We start from the raw sequence: 12,269 nt of genomic DNA, 5'->3' as shown, positions 1-12,269 counted from the left end.
TTCATAACCTTATTAGTTCATATTGTTGGATAATATTTTAGTAGCCTTGTCGGCTGGTGATGATGGATGTAATTGTTGAAGATTATATAGAGATGTGTCGTTATGTTGTGATATATGTCCTTACAGATTATGATATCCATGAGTTATCTTTATGGTCCACCCAAAAATGATTATAAGATGTATGTTTATAGGTGCTCGGTGTGTTAGCTCCGGGTGCCCGTCATGGCCCTCTGGTTGGGTCGTGATATTTTTTATCAGAATTCTTAAGAAGATGGGTTTCTAAGAAGCTTTTGTGGAAATGATTTGGAGACTAATAGAAAATAATTGGTATTCAGTGGTGATCAATGGTCAGCCACATGGATTCTTTTATTCAACAAGAGGGGTCAAAAAAGGTGACCTCAATCTCAATCACTATTTATGCTGTCTGTAGAAGTTCTTTCTAGGGCCTTGAACAGCTTGTTTGATGATCCAATGTATAGAGGTTTTGGCATGCCTAAATCGAGTCTAGATCTAAATCATCTAGCATATGCAGATGGCACTATAATCTTCACCTCAGCAGACAGATATTCATTGGAACTAGTAATGGAAGTGTTGCTCAACTATGAGACTGTCTCAGGACAAAGGATGAATAGAGATAAGAGTTGCTTTTACATGTATAAAACCTGTGCAATGAGTCTAGTTCAAGATGTGACACAAATCACTGGTTTTACAAGAGGTGAATTTCTATTCAAGTATCTAGGATGCCCAATATTTCATAGCAAAAAGAAGAAGGCCTATTACAATGATCTGATAAAGAAGGTGAAAGACAAGCTCCAGAATTGGAAAGGCAAGTTGTTGTCTTTTGGAGGTAAACTTGTGCTCATCGATAGTGTTCTTCTAAGTATGCCTATGTATTTGTTGTTTGCCATGGTCCCCCACAAAGTATACTATTCAAGAGCTACATAGAATATTAGCCAGATTTTATTGGAGTAACAATGAAGATAAAAGGAATAGACATTAGGCCTCATGGTCAAATATGTGCTATCTAAGGCAAGAAGGTGGGATGGGATTCAGATCACTATTTGATGTTTCAAAAGCACTTTTTGCTAAGCTATGGTGGAAGTTCAGGACTAGTTGCACTTTATGGTCCACCTTTATATGGAATAACTACTGCAAGAGGCAAATTCCTACTCTAGTAGTTTGGAAGGGTGGTTCACAGCTGTGGAAGAAAACGCTAGAAGCCAGGGATGATATTGAACATGCTATTTGGTGGGAGCCAAGAAATGGATCATCTAGCTTCTGGTTTGATAACATGACTAGATTAGGTCCTTTAGTTAAGTTGATTCATGTTGGTTTTCATCTCATTAAAGATATTGAAGAAGTGAAAGAAGTTATGACAGATGGAACATAGAACTTTGATCTGCTTCATGACACAGTGCCTGAAGATATTATTGAGCATGTCAGGTCTGAGTTAATTATCAAAGAAAGGGGGATATCAAGTTACAAGGCTTGGTGGTGATTGACAAGCACAAGTAAATTCACAGTGAGCAGCGCTTGGGAGGATATTAGACAGAAGAAACAACAATCTTTGGTTTTTCAAAATGATGTAGACAAAGGGCTTACCATAAAAGATTTCTTTCTTCCTATGGAGGGTGTGGCATCACAGATTACTAGTGGATGATGTTTTGGCAAGAACTGGTGTAACTATGGTTTCAATATGCAGATGTTGTACCTTTCCCCAACAGGAGACAATGACTCACCTGTTTCTAACAGGTGAGTTTGCATCAGATAGTTGGCAGATTTTTTCTACATCAGCTGGAGTACAAGGGCCATTTGTGTAGATCAATCAAACAATTTCTAAATAGTGGACAACAAAATGTGGTGCTCAGTTGAAACCTATATATCAGGTTGCTCCTGCAATCATCATGTGGCAGATATGGAAAAGAAGGAACACTATTATTCATGGAGGGGTGATGTCAAGCAATAAGGTGATTTTTTGAGATCAATAGGAACTTATGGCAGCTGGAAAAGTTCAAGTTATCATGGTTAGATATCCCTCATAATTGTCCTCCTTTGGTTCTGTTTTTGGAGAAGTATAAACCACAAGTAACCAGCAAAGCAGTAGCATGGAATTGTCCTCCTAATGGTTGGTATAAGTGTAATACATATGGGGCATACAAGAGCAGTACATGTCAAAGTTCCTCGCATTTTGTATCAGGAATAGTGAAGGAAATTTAGTGCATGCATAGGCAAGCATTATACCATAAGTATCTTGCATTTTTGCTGAAGCAAAAGCCATCCTTGAAGGGGTGGAGTATTGTGTTGTACATCATTTGCTTCCTCTAATTATGGAAACAGACTTACTCTTGATGACAAAAGTATTGAATGATGAATGGTAGATACCTTGGAGGATTTGTATGATGGTGAATTTGATTCAAGATTGGAGGAAGAAAGGCACCATACAGATTGTCCATGTACTCAGAGAAGGCAATAACCTGGCTGATTTTTTAACTAATATGGTTGTTCATTTTTCAGGTACTTGTCACATATCAAACTATCAGGAACTTCCATCAGAGGCTAAAGGAATTTTAAATGTTGATAAACATCATATGCCCAGTTTCAGATTCAAGACACTGCATGTTAGAGAACCAGACTGAACTACACAGGATTGAGAAAACGCATGATCACTGATATCATGCATGCTACAGATTACAGTCAGGTTGGATATCTTTTGTTATCAGCTCATATCTGTAAACTTAGTTGCTAATGTAGTTATATCCAATGTGTGGTATTAACTTTCAGTTCAACCTATTGGAAGAACTTCCTTAGCAGTCTAGAATATGGTATATTAGTTGATAGTTCATAATCCCTGGCCAGACAAAGATGTATTCAGAAACTATACTTGATACTGATATTGACAAACACAGCCTAATCCATGTTGGAAGGATTCTTCTGGTTGTATACTGACTCCATCACCACCTGGTGAGAGCTTTGAGATGATTTGAAATGGCATCAAACCAAGAATGGATTAGCAGCAGTAGTTAGTTCAATTTTAGTGTTTAGATTAATGTTTCTAGTCTATTGTGAGGCACTTTTGGCCTTTGTTGCTTCTTGCTTTCTTTATTTTTGCTCCTGTACAGACCTTTTTTTCTTTTGAATAAAACACAACCAGATTCATACTGGTTGTTTTGATTAAAAAAAAATTGCATAATTAACTAACAGTAGGATTATAAACTAACAATATACACTAATCACATAATTAACTAAGTAAAACTACCCACATAACTAACAGAATACTCAAACAGCACCAAACAAATGCTAAAAAATGAGAAAAGGAAAGAAGGTTACCTCTTCTTGGTGCAGCCTTGATCGAGAATGGACTTGGAAGCTTGATTTCTCCACTCCAATTGATCAGCCACGCATAACAGAAACAAGAACAAACTTTAAATTTTAGACTAACTCAGAAAAAACTAAAGGTCTCAAGCAAGATTGCTAAAACCCTCGGTATTTTCGAGTTTTTGGTGAATATGTGATATTATTCAGTCTATGCAAAGTGTGAATTGGGTTCTTTATACAGAACCCCAAAATCCCCAAACCCTAGTTTGAAATTGATGTGGGAAAATGCCAATTTCTGAGAATTAGTTCCTCACATAGCATTCAAGGGCTGAGATTCAACTATAAAACTTGTAAACGGTCAGATTTGACCCAAAATCAAGTCAATCCCTTTGGCTCTTCATGAACCAATGGGGATTGAGGATTTCAAATGAATAACAACAAAACTAATTGAAGATTTCAGTCCATGAACGTTGTTAAAATGCAGAAAAAGCAATGGAGGGACGAAGTAATATCGTGTTTGGGTCAAGACTCGGTGGAAATGGTTGAGAAATGGCAGAGTAATAAATGCTCTTTCCATTCTCATCCACACAACACCTAAAACAACGACGTGTGCCCTTCAAATTGCCATTTCCGGCAAGTGACGTAAGAGAGAGGGAGGGGTAAAGGTGCGGCGCTAGGGTTTCTGCTATGGAAACCCTTTTCTCCCATAGGGGACCGTTTGGTGCTCAGAAATGCAAGACTAAAGGGGTTTTTCCCCCTTTATCAGGTAGTTGGGTCGGGTCAGTCCTTTAATGGACTGGGCTTGGCTCAATTAAAAGAAGAAGGGAGGGCATCCTAAATATACGTGATATACACATGTATACATGTATATTCATGTATACATGTGTATATCTATGCATATATAGAGGGGTGTCTTATATATACACGTATACATACGCGCTCTTACGTATATATATATATATATATATATATATATATAAGAAAGACTTTGTACCTTAAAAAAATAACCATAATTAAGTAAGCTAATTAGTTTAAACCCCTTAATTGTGACTTAAGCACAATTAAACAATTACTCCAAACTAAAGACACGAGTAATTATGCAATTTGCAATTATGACCCTAATCGAATCTTAGACCACGGAATTGTTCATCATGGCCATGGTTAAAGACAAGGCTAATTTTATAAAAATCTTAAATTGTAATTATAACCTTAATTGATTTGATCATGAAATAGGTCATTTCAATTATAGCCATGTTTAGCTAAATCAAACAGGTAAAGACTAAATTTGCAGTAATGATCTCAATTGACTTAAGCCATGAAATTGGCTAATTTCAATTAAGGCCAGAATTAACCAACAATTGTTTATTTCAATCATGGCCACAATTAGTCCACATAGTAAACAATTTATGAATTTAACCATAATTAAATACTTGATTAATCATGATTAACTTCTAAGAATTGTACAAATGCAAATAGAATATGCAGAATTAATATTTGGAAAGTTAGTATGATTAATTTATTTAATTAATCAGATTTCTTGAATTAAACGGAGTAAAATGCTTGCTAACTTATTTTTCTGATAATTTTAACAATTAATTAAACAATTGTTTCAAACTATCTTCTTGATTAAGCTTTGGCAAATGCCTCATATTAATTACAAAAATGTGCAGATTAATTTGTAAATGATTTCTAATATTATTGAAGCTATTATGCAAGATGAAATGGCAAAATATTATCTAAACAATTATAGAAAATCATTTTGACTTATAGAAAATACACATTTCACTCCGTTTGATAACCAAGGACTCTGGATGATTAAAATAAATTATGGTAGGTCAATAATTAGGTGTCAACAACTTCCCCTTTAGTGTTCGGGGATGGCAGGACCATCGCTGAGGAACGAAATTTGACTAACCCTGATTTTTGACTGACCCACTCCAAACTACCTCTCATTTTTATGCAATTTTTAAATCTATGGTCAAACCCTGGTTTCTGGATTTCCTACATATTTCAGGTTACATGAGAATTTAGGCCACTTGTAGTTTGACTTAATTAGAGTTCTAAATGCACATCTAAACAGACCTCGGATTATCCGATTGTCAAAAATTGAGAGGTTTGGAGTGATTGGTTAGAATGTGAATGACTCTCTAGTATTGAGTCCGCCTACATATCCCTGGTCTTGGGAATCAAGTCACTTTTAGTTTGACTCGATAGGAGAAAAAGGGTATCCTTATGCGGGAGTGCCTTTGTGTGTGTCAGTGTGTGCCCGACCGGTTGCGGGATATTTTAAAAAAAGCAAATAAAGCAAATAAAAAAGTTTGTGTGGCTGAGCATGATGTGGAGCGATCTTCCAAGTCCTGGCCGGAGAGCTTGACTCGCAAGGGCACCCTATCTCGACCGGCTGCATAAGAAAAATTTTCATGTTTGCTCCGTATGCGTCTGGATCTGATTTGATCAGCCTATTCCTCTGTTTTGGCGGCTTCCAATCTATTGCCGTCGGTTGGGTTACATTGTCATTAATTTTGAAAATGAATATTGCGGCCACCTGGCCGGATTTACATCGTTTTGACCTTCGGAGCAAAAACTGCGGTCTGATCGGATTTACATCGCTTTGACCCTTTTTTATTATATTTGGTAGCTTGTGTGAATGAATGGCCTTTACTGCAATGTTTGAATGAATGGCCCTAACGGCAATGTTTGAATGAATGGCCCTCCTGGTAGTGTTTGAATGAATGGCCCTCTCGGCAATGTTTGAATGAATGGCCCTCTCGGCAATGTTTGAATGAATGACCCTCTCGGCAATGTTTAAATGAATGGCCCTCTCGGCAATGTTTGTATAAATGGCCCTCTAGGCATTTTTTGTATGAATGGCCCTCTGGGCATGTTTGTATGAATGGCCCTCTTGGCAATGTTTGTATGAATGGCCTTCTTGACAATGTTTGAATCAATGGCCCTCTGGGCAATGTTTGTATGAATATCCCTCTTAGAATGTTTGTATGAATGGCCCTCTTGGAAATATTTGTATGAATGGCCCTCTTGGCAATGTTTGTATAAATGACCCTCTTGGCAATGTTTGAATGAATGGCCCTCTTTGCATGTTTGTATGAATGGCCCTCTTGGCAATGTTTTTATGAATGGCCCTCTTGGCAATGTTTAAATGAATGGCCCTCTCGGCAATGTTTGAATGAATGGCCCTCTTGGAAATGCTCGTATGAATGGCCATCTTGGCATGTTTGTATGAATGGCCCTCTCGGCAATGTTTGTATGAGTGGCCCTCTTGGCATGTTTGTATGAATGGCCCTCTTGGCAATGTTTGAATGAATGGCTCTGTCGGCATTTTTTGAATGAATGGCCCTCTTGGTAATGTTTTAATTAATGGCCCTCTTGGCATGTTAATGACAGATATATCCCCTTTGGCTAAATCGTCTTTCTTTCGTCGTTTATGTTGGCTGTGACCCTTGTGATCAGATGTGCCGGTTTGCTTTGTTATGACCTTTTTGGCCAGATATTTGCCCTTGTGGCATTTTGGTCATTTTGTAGACATTGTGGATAGATATTTTCCCTCGTGGCACTTTGATCCTTTTGTAGCCCTTGTGGCTAGATGTTTTCCCTTATGGCATTTTGATCTTTCTGTAGCCCTCGTGGCTAGATGTTTTCCCTTATGGCATTTTCGTCCTTTTTATCCCTTCTGGCTTAGAATGCTGCGAGCCCTATTTCTGGCGGCGGCTCCAACCTCTTCTGGTGAACCATTTTTACCCACACATGAAACAATATCAGAAAAAATGAGTCGTCCTCCTGACGACATGGAGACCTACATCAGCAAGGGGTTAGTTTCCTATTAAATTTGATCCGTATCGCTGACTCTGGCTGCGTCTTCAGCTCTGCCAGCTCTCTTGGATTCAGATGCCCTTGGATTCGATACTCGAAAGATGAATTTATTTTAATCGAGAAAGAAAAATCATTTTTTTGTATATAGTTAATCATGAGTTAATTACTTATGAAAACAAATGAATCTTTCTAAAGTTGTTTAAGTTAATTGTTATGACATGTGATTTTGAATGAGGAGTCCTCGCTTTTTTGCTACTTTGATAGCTAGGATTCCGATTTCCTTGGGCGGAATTTTTGAGATCCTTCTCAGGATCTCAAAAATTCTACCCCGCTTTTTTCCTCCTTTGCTTGGTGAACTCTCGTGCCGAGTCAAAAATGCAGGAAATTTTGAGATCCCCCCAAAATTTCTGCCCCAGTTTAGGGTGTTGAATTGATTGATCCTTACTGACTTGTTGAGAATGGGAAATTTTGAGAAGATCTCAAAATTTCTGCCCCAGTTTGAGACTCTGGATTGGTTGATTCTTCCCAAGCTCATAAACTAGCTGGACCAGAGTGGATTCCGAGAAAATGTTGAGACCCGCCTCATTGTAGACCAGAAACTGAGTTACTATTTTGTTGCGGCACTTAACAGTGATCTGTAGCGATTTATTGTGATATGTGCCTTCTTTGGGCAGTTCTTTCTCAATGAAGGCGATTTGATGTTCCTCCATGACATTGGCGACCATTTCCGCCAAGTTCTCATTTCTCATCCCGGCAAGGACGTGGACTTCTTCCAACACCTTCATCAGAGCTAAGCGGTCTTTGGGATGAACTTAGCAAGAGCGCTAGTACAGATATCTGAGTCAGGGTTTTCTTCAAATGCTTCACAATGAAGTACTCTTTCGGCTGCAATCGACGCCAGAAATTTTTTGCCTCGCCCTCAGTGATAGGCCTCTTTTGGTTTCCTTCGTTCCTGGGTGCCTCTTGGGCCAAATCTTCGGGTGTATAACATCTTCCCAACCTTGTCATCCCGTGAATCGCAGCTACGTACACCACAAATTGTTTTCTAGGTGTTACTGCCACTACTTGAGATACGTGCGCAACAACCTGCGCGGGGATCAATACTTTGAATTATGGGCTATCCTGTATGGAGAGTGACGCCACTGTACGCTCCAGTGCTTGAATAGAATCCTGGATGACAGGTCTGCTTGCGACCCAATCCTCTTTCTTTTCGATCATGTGAATTACATTGTTGCTGTGGTTAGGCAATGGATTGGTGTCTGCTTGCGACCCAATCCTCTTTTTTTTCGATCATGTGAATTACATTGTTGCTGTGGTTAGGCAATGGATTGGTGTTTACATTTGGCGCAGCCATCTGGAGGACAATCTCTTTCTTGTAAATCATATCTTGTATCTTGTACTTTAGATTGACGCAATCCTCAATACTGTGCCCTACTCCATTAGAATGGTAGGCGCACGTTTGGTACGCCCGATAGAATAGGTTCTTGGGATCGACTATCTTTGGGGGAAGTGTTTGGATCATTCCAGCGGCGCTCAATCTTTTAAACAACTCAGTTCGGGTTTCCATCAATGGATTAAATGTATAGGCAGGCTTCTTCTCGAACTTCTGATGTGGCGCATTGTAGGAATTTGGTGGTGGTTGGTTTTGGTAATTTGCGGGTGGGTTATTTTGTGGAGGCCTATAAGCAGGTGCGGGAGTTTGGTAATTTGGTTGTGGAGCTTGGTAATTTGGGGGTGGTGGTTGGAAAGTATTTTGTGAAGCTTGGTAATTGGGTGAGGGTGTTTGGAAAGTGGGTTGCGTTTAATAGACGGGCACCTGGTTGTATGAAGCGGGTATATAGGTATTTGGGGGTGGTGAAGAGTGTATTTCCATCGGAGGCTATAATTCCTCTTTTCTTTTGGGTCTGGGGTTAGGAATATGGGAAATGTTTGCCATGTCCTCCTTCTTCTTTCTGATGAACCCTGTCGAGCTTGATCCGGTAGCCTTGCCGGCTACACTCATAAGTCTTCCTGATTTTAAACCATCCTTTATGGCTTCCCCCATTTTGAAAAGTTCAGAAAATGGCCTTCCAGCCATTGATAGCATTCGATCATAGAAATCCGTCTCTTGGGAACGGATAAAAATTGAGACAAGCTTTTCTTCGCCCATTGCGGTTGCACTCGAGCTGCTTCAATTCTCCACCTACTCGCATACTGGCAGTAGTTCTCGGTGGACTTCTGCTTTACCTTTTCCAAGTAGTACCTGTCTGATACTGTTTCCATATTAAAACGGAACCTTTCCATGAAGGCTCCGACCATATCTTCCCACATGGTCTACCGGCGTATGTCCTATGTTGTAAACTATTAATAGGCTTCTCCAGCTAGGCTTCGGTTAAACAGCCTCATAACAAGTGCCTGATTGTCCCGGACACCGACCAATTGGTCTTAGTAAGCTCGTAGATGGGCCTTGGGGTTGCCCGTCCTATTGAACATTTCAAACTTTGGCACTATAAAGCCTTCGGGCAAGTCCAAACCCAAATGCATACACAGGTCATCATAGCTCAAACCCGTAGTTTTGTGGCTGGTCCTTGCGGATTGTTCCAACATTTCAGGCATTTTGCGCTCTAATTCCTTATCGCGCCTGTCCTGCTCGACTCTCCACGCCTTTTCCATTTCTTCATAATGATCAATCTCTTTGTGATCGGGTGAGAAAGTGTTTGGTATGACAGGTGTGAGGAAAGAAACAGTTGGGTGTGCGGGGTGACATTTGGGCATGTGGGTGGCTTTTGTGGCTGGTACAGAAATGGTACTTGGTTGTATAGTGAGCCGAGATGAGTATTTTGTAGCACTGGGTAGGAGGGAGCCGAATGAGTGGCTTCGGGGATTCAGACAATGTAGGGTGGTGGTGAGGTTTGGTACGAGGTGTCAATATGTCCAATGGCGATCGGGTTTGAGGTAAATGGCATTGTGGTCCAGTAGGGTAGGTGAGGAAATGATTAGGTAATGGCGAGCTAAAAGATTGAAAAGGCGGTGGAGGCCTTCATGTCTCAGTGGGTGCCTCCCAGGCAGCATTGGCCTTTTCAGCTCTTGCGACCTTTTCGAACAATATCTTAAATACGTCCTCAGAAGTCAAGGATTCTTTCAGTTCAGGTATAGTTGACTCCCTACGGGCGAATTCAGTCCCATTTTGCTCGTTTTCGGAAGTACCAGTCATCTTTTCTTTGCCTCGGTCTTGTTGGGACAGGGATGATATTGCAGCTTTGGATCGTGTGAAGTATACCAGTGTGAAAACGGGATCAACTTTCTCTTTCTATAAGAAAACAACAACTCAAAGGCAGACAATGTTAGTTCGTTAGACAACAATTAATAAGAAGATATCAGACAAAGTTGACATGTAAGGCACGTAGCACATAGAAAATCATATGTTTGATTCAATGCTTGATTGATCCCTTGTACCGGGGTTTCAGGTGTTTTTGGCTCTTTGTTAGGTGGGGGAGTATATATTTAAATAATATAGGGACCGAGTCTTACGTAGACTGCCAACGTATCCCTCCGCGGGAAATCAGGCCCTTCCGTAATTTGGGTTACATAAATACGACACTCCTACTTTAAACCTACCCAAAACCTTCCTAGACCAGGCCTGATAAGGGCTTCTTACGTATCCCTCCTCGGGACATCAGGTCGGATGTAGTTTCTTTTACATATAAATAAGGGGGACAAATCTGTTCAAAATACAAAAAGGGGATCCCCTAATATCTGCCTAAAAGTGACCTCTCAAACTTGAAATATTGGGGAAGGAGTACAACCCAAATCCCTCCCGTATGGACCAAATTCTCTAGTTCAAACTTGAAAGCCTCGCATTCTTCAATGTCATGCCCCGGGGCTCTGGAGTGAAAAAGACAAATCCTTCTTTGACTTGTTCCCATAGACGAGGCCTTCTAAGCTGCCCTAATTGGTTGGATCTTTCCCGTGCTCGCCAATTTCTAGAAGATGCTTGCGTACGAGTCCTTAAAGATGGTGAAGTCATAACGCCAAATATGCGTGTCTAAAATAATTCCTTCGTTTGGGGAGACAGTATCGTGGACCAACAACGATTGGGGTCACCACAACTTGTGAATTTTCTTGTCATCGATCAACCTTATAATTCTATTCCTGAAAGCTAGGAATTCATCAGCAGTGCGGCCTGGTTACTCTTTGTGGAACGAGCACCTCTTGTGCATGTAAATAGGAGAGCAAGGCGACAACCGTTCATGGCTAGTGCAAGTGGCCCCCACACTCATAAGTTTCTCGAAGATTTCTGTCACGACCCAACCCCGTAGGCCGTGACTAGTGCCCGAGCTGGGCACCCAAACACATTCATCAAATCCGAATCACAAACAGATAACTTAGGCGTATACAAATATCAGACGCTATCTCAAACTGCCTCAAACACATCTCAAACATAAACATATGTATATCAGAAGCCGACAAGGCTATCAAATGGCGCAACGGCTCAAAACATATACAAATGCGAGACGACAAGGCTGCCACGACGAATAGGATCGCCCAGAACATATAACATACAAACACACCTGTACAGAATAGGCCTAACCTATATATACGTCTACAGACCTCTAAACAGACCAACAGAATCATATGATGGGACAGGGCCCCGCCGTACCCCTGAACAAACATATACATATTCAGCGAACGAATATATACCAAAATGTGGGCTCGGAATAAGGGAGCACTCCCAAACAAACGAAAGGGTGTCCTAGACCGGCGGATCACCGAACCGTACGTACGTACTGCGCGGCATGAACGCGGCACCCCGAAGAAAGAGGGTCGGTACGAAATATGTGCGAGTATGCAAAGCAGAAGACATAGTAAACAAATCTGAGTCATAATCGAAATAGAGGTACAGAAAGTAAGTGCATATCCAAAAATACCAAAAAGTTTACTTTCAAAATATAAATCATGCATAGGGCTCAGAAAATATGGTCGCCCGCCCGTCATCGGCGCCATAACACAGCATAACACCAGAAAGTTTCAAATCTCCGTATCCCCGTCACACATCATAACACAGCATAACGCCATACACAGCATAACACCAATATATAAGCGGAACCGGCCCTCTAACGAGGGGCTCGGCGAACCATAACACAAGA

At 40.5% G+C, this 12,269-nt stretch overlaps 1 protein-coding gene across 1 annotated transcript; it reads left to right on the top strand.

Annotated features, from left to right (window-relative positions):
- The first annotated feature begins 417 nt into the window (after positions 1-417).
- Positions 418-945, top strand: LOC132041687 (uncharacterized). The gene has a single exon (XM_059432397.1). The coding sequence runs from the start codon at positions 418-420 to the stop codon at positions 943-945; it is 528 nt and encodes a 175-aa protein (XP_059288380.1).
- The last annotated feature ends 11,324 nt before the right edge of the window (positions 946-12,269 follow it).

Source organism: Lycium ferocissimum, unplaced genomic scaffold (genome assembly GCF_029784015.1).
Source record: "Lycium ferocissimum isolate CSIRO_LF1 unplaced genomic scaffold, AGI_CSIRO_Lferr_CH_V1 ctg11075, whole genome shotgun sequence".
Taxonomy (NCBI): Eukaryota; Viridiplantae; Streptophyta; class Magnoliopsida; order Solanales; family Solanaceae; genus Lycium; species Lycium ferocissimum.
This window is presented reverse-complemented; position numbering and strand designations above follow the sequence as displayed.

Bases quoted from the DNA above. Each gene is read 5' to 3' on its own strand.
- LOC132041687 (XM_059432397.1), top strand. From the start codon at position 418: ATGCTGTCTGTAGAAGTTCTTTCTAGGGCCTTGAACAGCTTGTTTGAT.